General features: G+C 45.7%; 1 protein-coding gene across 4 annotated transcripts in view; it reads right to left on the bottom strand.

The window, feature by feature from the left end:
* ARHGEF12 (Rho guanine nucleotide exchange factor 12) overlaps positions 1-14,204 on the bottom strand; it is a 101,771-nt gene that overhangs the window by 25,995 nt on the left and 61,572 nt on the right. For 3 of the 4 annotated variants that reach the window (XR_012642558.1, XM_074977209.1, XM_074977212.1), the window contains 16 exons: positions 12,539-12,610; positions 10,445-10,537; positions 9,033-9,143; positions 8,587-8,685; positions 8,354-8,396; positions 7,840-7,945; positions 7,058-7,195; positions 6,544-6,576; positions 5,550-5,664; positions 4,578-4,683; positions 4,052-4,264; positions 3,508-3,640; positions 3,136-3,171; positions 2,343-2,497; positions 1,005-1,151; positions 161-246 (listed from right to left, as the gene is read on the bottom strand). Coding sequence is in view for 3 of the 4 variants with exons in the window: in XM_074977209.1 (XP_074833310.1) it covers positions 161-246; positions 1,005-1,151; positions 2,343-2,497; positions 3,136-3,171; positions 3,508-3,640; positions 4,052-4,264; positions 4,578-4,683; positions 5,550-5,664; positions 6,544-6,576; positions 7,058-7,195; positions 7,840-7,945; positions 8,354-8,396; positions 8,587-8,685; positions 9,033-9,143; positions 10,445-10,537; positions 12,539-12,610 (1,686 nt within the window). In the remaining variant the exon portion in view is untranslated. Of the gene's footprint in view, positions 1-160; positions 247-1,004; positions 1,152-2,342; positions 2,498-3,135; positions 3,172-3,507; positions 3,641-4,051; positions 4,265-4,573; positions 4,684-5,549; positions 5,665-6,543; positions 6,577-7,057; positions 7,196-7,839; positions 7,946-8,353; positions 8,397-8,586; positions 8,686-9,032; positions 9,144-10,444; positions 10,538-12,538; positions 12,611-14,204 lie in introns of all 4 variants that reach the window. The other variant, XM_074977211.1, reaches the window with a different exon arrangement.

The raw sequence follows: 14,204 nt of genomic DNA, 5'->3' as shown, positions 1-14,204 counted from the left end.
TCCTCCATGGCATTGTCTCAAATCAACAATTTCAGATATTCGGTATTCATTGGATGTGAGTTGTACTGTTTTTTCTGGGGCTCTGTTTATCATCCCATTTGATTCTCACTCACAGGAATCGTTACACTTTTGAACAGGGAGGAAAAGAAATTCAGTTTACCCAGGTTAACAAGTCTTCACCAATCTGATCAATAACAGACGTCTCATTCCTTTTACGAACAGCTTTCATCTGATCATTCAGACCAGCTGAGGGGGGGAAAAGAGAAGGGATTGTTAATATGGTCTAAAGTGTTCATTTATTTCTAAATGGGAACAAAAAGGGAGTCTGGCTGTGCAACAGTCACATGGCAAATTAAGGTGAAAAAACAAGGGCCTGGTAGAGAGACTATAGTGACAAACAGGAATAACTAATAAATAACTATTTCAAAAATTTTTCCAATGTTACTTTGTCTTCTGCACAAGGAGAAGAGGTTTAATATTACTCTAATACCACAATGTGGGGAAAACAGACACAGTGAAGTTATAGAAAGTGGTTTGCTCAATGCCACACAATGATACAGCTGGAATCTTAACAGTCCATTGCTTTAACTGCTAGGAAACTCTGCTTTTCAGAAGCATCAGCACCCAAAAGAACAATTGTTCCCTTTAGCAGCCCTCTAGCCTCCTCCTTGTGGGCAGCATCCGTTTACTTCCTATTGTGTGCATGTGCCTCAGAGAGTTCATCTCGGTACTGCTCTGCTTATGAAAGACAGGGCGTACCTCACATCAAAACACTTAGGGATATGGACAAGAACAAGAGTATCCGGTAACTTGACAACAGATACGCTTGTAAACCAAGTGTGAAATGACTGTCTGCATTTAATTCAAGTGCTGTGCGGGGACGCCCACTGTGTGTGGATGTACTCAGGCACACTTGCATCAGCACGCATGTATATCGAGATGTGTGAATCCAGCACTGCTGTTGTGAGGCTAGCAGAGCTGCACAGTGCCTCATCTGCCCTTACTGTGGAGCAGAAGGATATCCTCCAGGTTTGAGAAAATTTTGCGCAGGTCAGAAGCAGTCAGGATGCCTTCCCGGAGCACAGGCTGGTAGAAGACCTGGTGAAGAACCTTCAGCGTGCGGACGTGAGCCCGCTCAGTGTAGAACAGCTCTGAAGAGGAGGAAGAGAAACACAGGATTATTACTGATCTAACACGTTAATACTGTGGATTCCAACGTGACCTATAGAGGGACACCATCATATGCAATAAATTGAGTTACTTAATAAATTAAGCAGTTTAGGGAGCATGTATCAACTCCGGGTCAGAAACATGTATCTGCAAAAATCCCACTCACCCCCAATCTGTGCCCTCCTTGCTGGCCCACACTCTGGTATACTAAGGAAAGACAAACCATGTTCTGCTACGCGTGTTCCCTATTAGCTGAGCAGTTGGGCCGTCGCCCAGGAGATGTTCAGGTAACGCCCAGCTGATTAGCAGAGTGGCCACAGCCACCCGCAGTGGGCAGCCTGTGTTTCTATTGGTGGTGCACATTCCCATGCCTTGAAATTTTGTTCTGTGCTCCTTCTGCCAATGTAGGGGAAAAAAATCAGAGGGATCACTGTCTGCTATCATAGATATAGGAATGTGCAGGCAAGCAAGTTTGTCAGTGCATTACAGTTTCGCCCCAGGAGACTGTTAATACCTGCCAGCTTACTCAAATCACACACAGAGCTCTATAGACGTGTATGATTTGAGACCAAGATGAAGTCACCAGGATTGTGCTGAGACAGGAGCCACTCCCTGTAATCATGATTTTTCCAGAAAGTAATAAAGGTTGCGCCTCTCAAATCCGGTGACCTCTCGTCCAGCAACATCCATAGTCCGGCAGGACCACAAATATTCCGGGGTCAGAGTGTACAGGGCCAGTACAGGAGCCCCAGTGGGCCTGTGAACCGGAACTCCCTGGTACCCCTGGGATCTCAGGCTGGGGCCAGAGTCCTGGGGTAGAAAGGCTAGAGCTGCAGAAGCCCCAAGCACAGGCCTATCAGGGCGCAGAAGGCCTGGACCTCCCCTCATCCAGCAGATTCTCTTGTTGAGGACCTGTCTGGTCCCGAGCATGCCTGAAGAGAGGTGCAACCTGTATGTAGTCCTCCCTGCCTCTTTACACCCTCCCACATGCTACAATCTGGTCCTTATTTTGCAATCTAAAATTGCTTGCACCTGCTTTGGGGACTGAGTGCATGTTACCTACTGGTACGTAAGAACTCCATACCAGTGGCTTGCAAAGCTTGAAGTCTGCAGGCCATAAATTACAGCTTCCAGAAGTTGGCGGGGCAGCAAAGAGAAACGCAGGAACTCACCATTAATTACTTCCTGGCGTTTGATTTCACAGGGTTTCAGCCCCAGCAGCACCTCTTGGCTCACGAGCTGCTGCCAGTTGGGAGGATCCGTCTCAGTGTCAAAATCAAACAGCTCATCCTCGCTCTGAATATCCCCAAAACCCACACTGTCCATCCTGAAGCAAGAGAACACCCCAGTGAGATGCCTTGTGATTCAGACACAGATTTGGGGAAGAAAATGGCAAAGTTGAGACAGAAAGAGAAGAAACATGAAGCTGTAAGATGTTTTTAAGTAACACTCAGGGAAGCTGCCAGATGTCTTCTGGTTACAAAGCAGTTTGGTACTCCAGCTCTTTCACATGGACTTTTTTCCTAAGGCTTAGTGGTCACTCCTACAACACCCTCTGTATTGAGTACTGTAATCCCCATTTTATCACAGGGGTAAACAGATACAGAGGTGAAGTCATTTGTCCAAGGTCACAGAGTAAGTCAGTCGGGGTGGGGATGGAGAGGGAAATTCTCTCTCCCCACCCATCTGTAGATACCACCATAAAGACCTAAGAACAGAATTAAGAATTCTTGACTCTTTAACCACCATAAGCACCAATAATAAAATTTGCCCTTTTCATCTTTTTACTCAGGAGCTCTGGGTTTATGTCCCAGCTTTGCCACTGGCCACCTGGTTAAGTCACTTCTTTTTCCACGCTTGTTTCTGCCCTCTGTGGCCTGGGGATAATTATGCTCACCTACTTTGTGAAGCACTACAGCTAGGTTTTATTATAAAGTAACGTCTTTTGTTCATAGCTGTACTCACTTGCGGAAAGACTTTGGTGTTCCCAGATCTGTTAATCTAAAAGACAAAAACCACAATACATTATAAAGTTTGTTTGAGCAATGGGATTTCACACCACTCAAGGAAGCTCCAGAGTGAAACCTTAGGGACTGGCTTGTGCCTCAAGACAGTATGACATTCAAGCCCTGATGCTGAATACAGTCTTCAGCACAATTATAGTGGAAGGAAACAAGAAGCTCTCAGGGCAGCATCTCTACTATTCCTATTCCCCTCTCCACCTGAATGATGTTCAATAGGCCATGCTGCCAATGCCATTCTTCAGACCTTACGTAACAGTTTTAATTATCTTCGTAATGCCCTTCCCGACTCCAAATAGCCTGTGCCCATAAGTACCTATCAAGTTCTCCTTCCTCCTCTTGCAACTGGTCCAGCGGAGGGGATGGGAAATCAAAGATGGTGTTAGGGGTGCGAGGTGCACTATCCATTGAGTCGCTAAGAGACGGAGCCTCACCAGACTGCTTGAGGCCTGAAAAGATAAACGGTCAAGCATTTCCAGGAGAGATTCACACACAAAAACCAACTTTCACAGGAGACATTCCGATTCACAACCTCCTTCTCATGGAGGCTGGGGGGGAAAAAAGCAACAGTTCCTGGACTTCTCAAGAAAGCAGCCTTAACAGAGAAGCATCTGAACGTTGCATTCGTCTATTTCTGCAGGGCTCAGTGCTTGAGCACTGAATTTGGCATGGTCGCACAACTAAAGTACTTGGAAGCCAATGTCGAGCCACTTTCAAAAATCCAGAGACACAGATCACCGAACACACTGTCAGAGCCTGAAGGACTCAGTGTTCATAACACAGCCTTGAAATGAGATGGCAATTCACACATGCTGTGCACAACACAGCCTTCAATACTCCCCTCCCCAGCATCGTCTCACCTGTCTCGCTGTCCTTGTTTCCCTCGGGGGAGGCGAACAGCCCCATAGCTAAAGGCGACATGGGATTGGCAGGAGGGCACGTTGGGTCCGTGCCATCGCTGGAGGGCCCACTCTGGCGCATCTTGACCGATTCCTGTGGCTCTGGACTAACTGATGAGGCAGCGGATAAGTGCTTTGGGTGGCGCTGCTTCTGCATTTCCATGGCCCTGCCAACTGAACAGAGACAGACCAAAGACAGAACGCCTCAGGAGACTGCAATAAATATTTCCATTGGCTTGCTTTATTTCTTAAAATGATCACAATTCAAACCCAATGGGTCACACGTTAACTAATGGCTAAGGAAACACTGAGACAAGGTTTCTTTGGCAGACATCTCAAGTGCTACATCTGTGTTCTACAGAAGTCTCCAAAACAGATTTAAAGTCTCAGTGGGACATAGGATACAGGGGATGACAATGGGCACCGAGACCAACTGATCTGCAGATTGTTAGTAATCAGAATGCATTCGTTCCAGAGTGTAACATACTTGCACTACTGTCATGGCGACTCGGTCTCCTTTGTGGCGTCAGAATACTGGAGAGACCTCTCCTCTTCACCTTTTCCTCCCCTTCTTTCTCTTTCTTTATACTTTGCTGTATAACGTAAAACCAAGAGAAAAACTAGATGAGAAACTCATTTCCCCAGGCATTAGAGCTCTCCACTCCAAATCCTAGGAAGTCTTGATGGGAGAGACCTGTTAGCACTATCCCAAACCCTTTGTTGGCACAGGACAGTTCACAACAGTACTTAGATTTCAAAGGTGAGAGGAGCAGGTTTTAAGTGTCTTTTCTTTACCCAAAGATTTTACAGGACTAGAAATACGAGAAGAACATGGCCAGAAGCCAGAAAGCCAAATTAGAGAACAACAAAGCACAGGCTTGTAAACAAATCCCTCTTTAGACACATGATGTTCTGTAGCAGTGGTTCTCAACCAGGGGTACCTGTTCCCCTGGAAGCACAAAGAGGGCTTCCAGAGGATACATGAACTTATCTAGGCATTTGCCTAGTTTTATAACAGGCCACATAAAAAGCACTAGCAACATCAGTACAAACTAAAATTTTATGCACACAATTGCTTATTTGTACAGTTCTACACACTATACACCAAAACATAAGTACCATATTTATATTTCCAATTGGCTTATTTTATACTTATAGGGTTTCGATGAAAACGTAAGCGGGTTTTTTTTTTTTTTAGTAATTCTGTGCTGAGACACATTTGTATTTTTACATCAGATTTTGTAAGTAATAATCTTAAAGGGATGTGAAACTTAGAGGAATGCGAGACAGGCTCCCTTGCAGCCCGAAAAGTTTGAGAACCCCTCTGCTCAGCTCCCAACAGAGGCTGCAGGCATCCAGCACCACAGGTCACTTACAGAATGCCACTTAAGTACAGCATCTCACTGAAGCACTCATGTTTGAAAAGGTTGGCCACAGATGGCAAATATGCCACTCTTACCTTTATCTTTGGCAAGAAACCAATACGTCCGCGCTTCTGCTCCAGGCTCCGGGGCTCCTTGACTCTCACTCCCAGATACTTCATGTAGGTGAGAATCACATACTGCATGGCTGAACTGCAAGACAAGCAAAAAGGAGAAAATTGGGAAAAGCTGAGTATGGCATGGCTCTTAACCTCTTTATGGCAACTTTCTAATTAACAATGGATTTTCCAATTAAAATTCTTCTCTGGCATTGGGGCGCCAATTCATTTTCATTGAACTCACACACCTCGCTCATTACAGACTCTGTCCTCTGGCCAGTGCAAAACAGAATCCAAGATACCTACTGACAGATTCACCCGCTCCAACAATGGTTCTCAACCATGCATACCTGTACCTCTTGGGGTACTCCGAGGTCTTCTGGGGGTATATCAACTTATCTATTTGCCTAGTTTTACAACAGGCTTACATAAAAAGCAGTATCGAAGTTGGTCCAAACAAATTTTATATAACTTGTTTGTACAGCTCTGTGTTTTACACACCTAGATGCAATATTTATATTCCATTTATTTTAGAATTTTATGGTAAACATAGGAAGGCAAGCAGCGTGTCAGTAATCGAGTGTTAAAACACTTTCGTATTTTATGGTCCAATTTTGGAAACAACTTGCTTTTTAAAAAGTGCGGTGAAACTTCGGCCTGGTACGCTCACATCAGACTCCTGAGTGGCTACGCTTATCTGGAAAGGCTGAGAACCACTGCTCTGCACTATTCAGGTAGTAATTTGGAAAAGGTTTTCAGAAGTTCCAGAACACGAAGCAGTACAACTTCCTCTGATACAGTAGGGCTCTGTTCAGGATAAACTCTGACAGAGCATGTCTAGAAAATGCAGTTTGCTGCTACAGCCAGCAGAGGGCTATATTGTCATGTTCTGCAAGAGTCAGATGGAACCAAGCACCAGCATCCAGCGAGGTGATCTTTTTTACACGCCATCTCCATCTGACTAGTACATTACCTTTTATCCTCTTCCACAGGCTGAGATGTCATCCTGAAAATGAGAAAGACTGTTTAAAGAACACAAACCAACCACAATGCAGCACCTATTTGTGTCGTGCCTCCTCCTTGAAACCTAAGAAAGCCCAGCCAAACTCTGCAGGGAGAAGCCAACAGCAGCTTCTCTAAAAATCAGTTCTGAGGCTGTAAGTTTTTTTTTAAGCCAACTGAATCAATGCTGGATCTGACACTCAAGATGCCAAGGACAGAACTGCTATTTAACAAGCATTCCAGGAAAAGCAATTCTGTCATGGACTATCTGGGGATACTGGCTCTGGAATCGTTTTCTCATAGCCTTCATTATACTGATGGTTAATCCTGCCACTGCCAGAACCTTACTTGGGAGAAGGGGAAATGCATGACTCCAAGTTACTTTCTGTCCCTCAACTCCTTTGCTCTACTCTTGTCAAGCCTTGACCAGATAGAAGATGATCTGCATGCATGTTACTGCCAGGTTCACACACACTGACACTTACAAGACCTCCTCGATTTTGGTAATTATCTGCTCTGCACACGCTCTCTCTTTCTCCAATGTGATCCTGTCACGGACACGTTCTGCATCAAGCTTGGAGAGTTCATTTTCAGCCAGCGTCAATCCCATACTACGTTTCTGTCTAAATAAGGAGGGAAAAGTAACATACCTGGGTGATTTGAGGAATTGGCCTCCCAACAGTAAGAAAACTCAGAAGGTCTAGTTCCATCTCTCCTTACCAAAATGCTATGTGGCCTTGGGATAACCACGTCACTGCTCTCCCTCGCTCTCATTGGCTCTAGCAGCCAAGTAGAGCCAATACCACTTCACAGGGCAAGGCTGCTTCATAAGCTCAGCAAACACAGCTTCAAGAAATGACAGCCACTTTTGAGGTCAAGGGAGGCAGTCAAGTTGCCGTACAATAAGCTATGCCCCGTACAAGGAGTGGCAGAGATGGGTTAACTCTCCCAGGGAGAAAGTCTGATCTGAGTACTAGGCACTCAGTGTCTGTGCCAACAAATACGACCTTTAAAGAACCCAAGATTGTCCTTCTGAACAATCTGATAACCACAGAACTGCTCAGACCACACACACGGTGCAAGTGAGCTCCAGAATTCTAGAGGGTGCCCACAGTGACTTTTTAACCCAGAGGAGTCATGTAGGCCAAAAGATGAATCACCAAGTCCTGGAAGTGTGAGCATCCCTCTGTATTAAACACAGAACGTTAACTTGGGGCAAGGATAAAGCTTACTGCTCAAAACAAGCTGCAGGGAAGAGGATACATACCTGAAATCTTCCAGATGCCTCTGGACATCTGGATAGACTTTCTCCTGCATAGTTTGGATATAATGGCGGTGCAGTTCCTCTGGAATGAGTTCTGGCCGTCTTTTTTCTGTAGATGAAGGGAGGAAAAAGAGGCAGGGTTTCACTTTAGAACAGTATATTAGATAGATATTCTGTATCGGGATGAAGCCATCCACATTAACTCCTTGCAGCAGTGACCTTTTTCTTCCTGCTATCCGGGAAGCGAAAGTGCATGAAGCACAAAGGGTGTTAGCTATACTAAGTGTCACACTAAAAGACAAGATGTAGGTGCTCATCTACCCATACACCAGATTGCACAGAATGTTCTTCACAATCGAAAACACCAACATCAGACATCAGACATCAACCTGTCTCTCCAACTTTGATGTAAGACATTGCAAAGACACAACCATCGACAGAGTTTTAAGAGATCTGTTAGGACTGTACCAAACAGTAGGATCCAAGCCAATGGACGCTTGGTATAAAAGGACCTTACCTAGATCTACACAAATTTCTTCTGGAACTGGAACCTTCAGATTCTGAAAAAGCAGCAAAGGCACCAGTGAGAGTCCATACGTGATAGTTTCTTTTCTCCCCCTAAACGACAGGCTTACCAAATCTGAGCACTTGCAGGAATCACAAAGGCAATTCCTCCCTCCACTCATCAGTTCATTGCATGCAGTTGCAGGGAGATAAAAAAGGATACACCTGTCTTGTCTTGGAACCTACCGCAGCTCGGTCCAGAAAGAACTGGTTAAACTCGAGGAAGACACGACGAGTCTCTTTGGAGTTGGTCTGCTTGTACAAGTCCGTGTAAAGATAACAGAGCTGGAGGTAGACAAAGGAACAGTGAGTGAGACCTCTCCAAATTCTATCTGTGAATTTCTGTCCAAATGTTCAGGGAAGACAAGCCACATAAATCTCCAGTTAATGGTTAAGAACGTGCAATGTGGCTGTGCTGAAGAGATGAATACTTTTAGAGGTGAATTTATTCATCTGACATTTCCCTTCATTAACTCTAATTCCAGTGCACACACAAGGGCTGAACTCTTGTGCAGCGAGCTGCATTTTTCCCCACTATCTGGGATTCTGCTGCTTACAACAGGTGATTCTAGGACACTCAGGCCAACCCTGTAACTCTGGTCCAGCAAAACCGTTCCAGGGTGACCTATTACCAGTGTTGCCGGGTCAAACTGTGACACCACATGATGCAGGAACACGGCCAGGTGAGCTGGGCGAGATTTCAGCAGCTCAATGTTCTGGAAACAGCTGCACTGCCCGTTGATCTGAAAAGAAAGACAGTCCACTTCAATGGCACAGACAGGCCTCTGAGAAACCTGGAAGGCTCCATCCAAGTTAACTGGTTTCTCAATTCTTTGGTAAGCAATTGAACAGCATCAGCCTAACTCCAAGACTCAAAGCACAATACCAGCCCACGTCCTAGTCTTTTCCACACAGTTTAATACTTTAACACACTTTCGCATAAGATGTTTAGTTCAACAGAACCCAGAGCAAATTGCTGCTGAGACCAAAGATATTAGAAAAGGTAAGCTGTGATATGGATATAGCCATGATGAAAAAGCCAGTTAAAGCTAGGCAATTAAATAAAGCAGGTCAACTTCTGGTAAAGTTATGGGGCTGGGGGGAAGGATAACGGGAAAAAAAATTAGATTGCATTGTAGCGCCGCCTGCCATTAGCTACGGCTAACAGTAACCATAGATCCTCCCTTTTCTCTCTTAATTTTAGTGTTACAGGATAAGAACCATCTTCGATAGATGTGGCAGCATGTGGTCACAACTGAGCCTAAAAGAAGCGTTTCCATGCAGATGTGCCTGATCCCAGCGAGACTTTGGCTACGTCTACACGTGCACGCTACATCGAAATAGCTAATTTCGAAGTAGCGACATTGAAATAGCCTATTTCGATGAATAACGTCTACACGTCCTCCAGGGCTGGCAACGTCGATGTTCAACTTCGACGTTGCTCAGCCCAACATCGAAATAGGCGCAGCAAGGGAACGTCTACACGCCAAAGTAGCACACATCGAAATAAGGGTGCCAGGCACAGCTGCAGACAGGGTCACGGGGCGGACTCAACAGCAAGTCGCTCCCTTAAAGGGCCCCTCCCAGACACACTTTCATTAAACAGTGCAAGATACACAGAGCCAACAACTAGTTGCAGACCCTGTATATGCAGCACGGACCCCCAGCTGCAGCAGCAGCAGCCAGAAGCCCTGGGCTAAGGGCTGCTGCACACGGTGACCACAGAGCCCCGCAAGGGCTGGAGAGAGAGTATCTCTCAACCCCCCAGCTGATGGCCGCCATGGAGGACCCCGCTATTTCGATGTTGCGGGACGCGGATCGTCTACACGTCCCTACTTCGATGTTGAACGTCGAAGTAGGGCGCTATTCCCATCCCCTCATGGGGTTAGCGACTTCGACGTCTCGCCGCCTAACGTCGATTTCAACTTCGAAATAGCGCCCAACATGTGTAGCCGCGACGGGCACTATTTCGAAGTTACTGCCGCTACTTCGAAGTAGCGTGCACGTGTAGACGCAGCCTTTGAGACGTAAGAGTGACTCCCACCTGCTCCTGCTCAGTGTCGAAGTCGTCATCTTCTGCACCGATGATCGGAGGTGCCATGCGAGAGGAGGGGCTTCCGACACTAGACTGAGAATCCTGTGGCATTGAGAGAAACAGAATAACGCAGACAGCACTTCATGTCTCTCGGAAGAGTTCACTTCACCCACTATCTATAGGATATTAGGACATTTTCATTGTTAATGGTCCCTCTTCTGGAGCTGAATCTGATCTTCACTGGCTCCTTGTAACAAATTTCTCCCTCAATGGGGAAGCATTAGAGCTAGCCAATGGATGGACACCCTGAGACATGACAGGATCCTGCAATATCCTAGATGCACCCAACTGAAATTAGTTCATAGATTTTACAAGTTCATTGTCTTACAAACGCAAAGCTTCACATGTAATTGAGGGGTTGTATATAGTTCTTTGGAACAGGGGACATTAGCTCTCCAGCAATTTAGGACAATAGGGCTGCCTAGGGAAATTCACTCAAGCAGGAACACATCGAGAGACATTCACTACTTGGAGAGAAGCTCACCTAAAATGGTTCAAATTTGACTCTCAGATCACCACAAACAAGAAAAGGATTTTTGGATACATCAGCTGAATTTGAACTGGCCCAGAGCCTTCTTTCTGATGCAGCTGATGGGCAGGATCTCTGATCCAAGGAGGGCCCCAGTCCTGAGAAGGGCTAGAAGGACTTTGACTCACTGAAGTTCCACAAATCTCAAAGTGCTTATTCTGAGCTCAAGCTGTGATGAACACGTGACCACAGAGAAATCCCAGTGTGACATCTGCAGAACCATTCACCGGTCAGAGACCTTGCTCGAGTCAGGGGGTGATCTCTGGAAAGCTGATGAGCGTGCGTGTATGGTTTTTTTTGTTTTTTTTTGAATAAAATACACTGTTTACAATGTGGGAGTGTTTCTGAAATGAATTTACCTTAAAAATAAATGTGCTTGCTTTGAAAGAGCTGCACTGTCCCTTAACTATGGCAATTGCACCATTTACCATCTGTCAAGAGAAAAGGAACACAGGCCAGCTCAGGCCATCTGAATTTGCTGACCACACTTCCTCTTTTCCCATTCACAAGGAAATCCCTGATGGTGCTAGCTAGACAGACAGTGATTGAGTGTCCCTCGGCAAGAACGACTCCCTCCATTTAAGGTGGGCTGGGGGAGTACAGTTTGAAAGACAGTGCCTTCAGCAGTTTATATATTCTGGTCCTTTAATGGATCCTCTTAGCTGACAAGGCTTAGTCCTGGAGCCCAGGCCCATGCTCAGGCCTCTTGAGGCCCGAGCCCTGGTTCAGGGCAGGGGAACAAACAGTAGCAGTTTGCAGTGACTGAGGGTAGAGCTCGGGACAGGAGGTGACTGCCACCCCGAGAATGGAGTGGCAAGGCTGGTGGGGGTGCAGGCCCTCACGCTCCACTGCGCCCCAGCCCAGGGGACTCGCAGCTGCAAGGATGACTGCTGCTGGAGTCAGCAAGGATTCAGCCCACAACAGGCTCACTCACTACAATCCACTTAGCTCAGCCTGACTCTTGTCAGCCGCCCCTGGGCCAGTTAAAGTCTTCCCCCATGGGTATACCTGTCCCTCTGACCAATCCTCAGGGTCTGAATCTTCACGTGAGGCCAATAGGTCTTCCTCCTGGTCTGTTAAGCAGCCCAGTGGTCTGGGCCAGTCCTCTGCATCTACCAGGTCCTCCATGGCCTCCCAGCTCAGGAGCATGGAGCAGGCCTCTGATTCATCTGATGGCTGGGGCCTGATGGGGCTTCTTGCCTGGCCTTTCATACCTACAGTTCTGCTCCCTGACTTCCAGTCAGGTAAAAGGGCCAGGGCCAGGCTCTGCCCACCAGGACTTGGAAAGGGAATCTTCCCTCCGTCTGGGTCTGTGAGCAGCCACTCCTGCTCACTACAGGCCCATTTCTAAGCTTCATTAACTTTTAGTCATTCAATTAAAATTTCCTGCACAACTCTTAACTACTTTTTATTTTCTAAGGCAAGAAGCCAATGTATGGTCAATCGAGGCAGTAGAAAAATAAAGCAAGATTTTAATGAACTCATGACTGAAGTACACAGCATTTTGCACTCACAGTATCTTGAATCTCACTCTTCTCTGGACTCTCCTCCAAATAGAGCCGTTCCTTCAGGTCACTGCGGGGACTCTGGGAAGGAAAAAAGGAAGGCCAATTCTAATAAGCATCATCAGGCCCAGAAAACTAAGGACTGTGGAGTAAGGACTTGAGTAACAACCAACTAGCTTCACATTGCTCACAGTCAATGGACTGCTTAACAGCTGCCAGAAATAGGTGAGAAAAAACTAAAAATCTCAACAGACACCCATACACACCCCATCTACAACCAGCAATTGAATGTTCTTGGATGCATGAAAGAAACGATTAATATTGGCAGAACTGTTATGGTTACAAAGGCCACTTCTTCAAATGATAATTTTGCCCAGGCCCCTCTTCCTTCAGTTTCCAACTGCAGGTCGGGGCCCTGCCCATCTACTCTCTTACATCCTTAATCATTAAGGAGAGAGGGGGCAGCTGAGATTCTTCCCACTCTCCCTCCCCTCCCTCCCACCAAAATTAAGAAAAAAGCCCACGCCACAGTCCCCCGTGACAAAGACGTTCCACCTACCAGGTGAAGATTTGGAAGCCTGTGACAACAGGCCAGAATGGAAACTCATTTGCTACCTTAACTATAATGCATGTAACTACAGCTGGTTGTCAGTAAACAATAGGTCCCCTTCAAAGCCTTGTGTTTCTTAGGCTGAGCCCTTGTGTCAAGGCAGGAGATCCACATGGCCCACAATTCCCATCTACAAATTATTTTTCGGCTCTGCAAAGATTGTCTGTTTCAGGAGCTTCTGCTTGTAGTTTTTATAAAGTCTTCTTTCAACTTTAGACTTCAGTGAGAGTTGGTTGATATAGGCCTAAAACTGGAAGCTGTATTTTGCCAAGCAGTTCTCTCTCAAGGATATCAAAGTATCAACAAAACTATCAAACCTCACACAATCCACTAGAGCGTATCAATTATGACCCAAAAGTTAAGGTCCCAAGCTATAACACCCCCTAGTCAAATTCCCCTACACCAGGGGTCTGCAACCTGTGGCTCTTTAAGAAGTTCTTTGTGGCTCCCAATGCTTTAATTGCAAAGTAAAAAAAACACCCTCCTGATTATTTTTCCATAAATGGTGAATGTCTAAAAGCCCAACAACAATAAGTCCAACTTATATTTACATAGCAAATGCTATGTCATCTCAAAATACTGGATAACTTCCCCTTTGATATATGCAGTGCACTGTGAGATAGGAGACTGCAACTATGTTTTGATTGTGATGCTAATAAAGCCCTGATTTTGAAAAGGAAAAAGGAAGCTCGCAGCATTCCTGCTGTGAAGGGAAACACATATATTAAGAAAGAAAACTGAAATTAAACATGAAATAAAGCTGGCATAATTACACACACACACACACACACACACACACACACACAGAGAGAGAGAGAGTTTGGAATGCCCTGCAGTAAACATATATTGCATCACAAATCACTGTGTGCATGCCGTTCTTAAAATAGGGGTTACAAAAAGCATGGTTAGACATTATTTAAGGAATGTCTCATATTTACATGCACTGTGACTCTTGAATTACTGAGTGTTTTATCAAAGTAGAAAAAAATGGCTTGTCGTGTTATTTTGGTCACTCACCGCTGCCCTATACTAACCAGGCAATGCATTAAAGCTTAGGTGCTTAGA

This window comes from Carettochelys insculpta, chromosome 25, assembly GCF_033958435.1.
Source record: "Carettochelys insculpta isolate YL-2023 chromosome 25, ASM3395843v1, whole genome shotgun sequence".
NCBI classification, from domain to species: domain Eukaryota; kingdom Metazoa; phylum Chordata; order Testudines; family Carettochelyidae; genus Carettochelys; species Carettochelys insculpta.
Note: the sequence above shows the minus strand (reverse complement) of the source record. Positions and strands in the feature narration are given on the sequence as shown.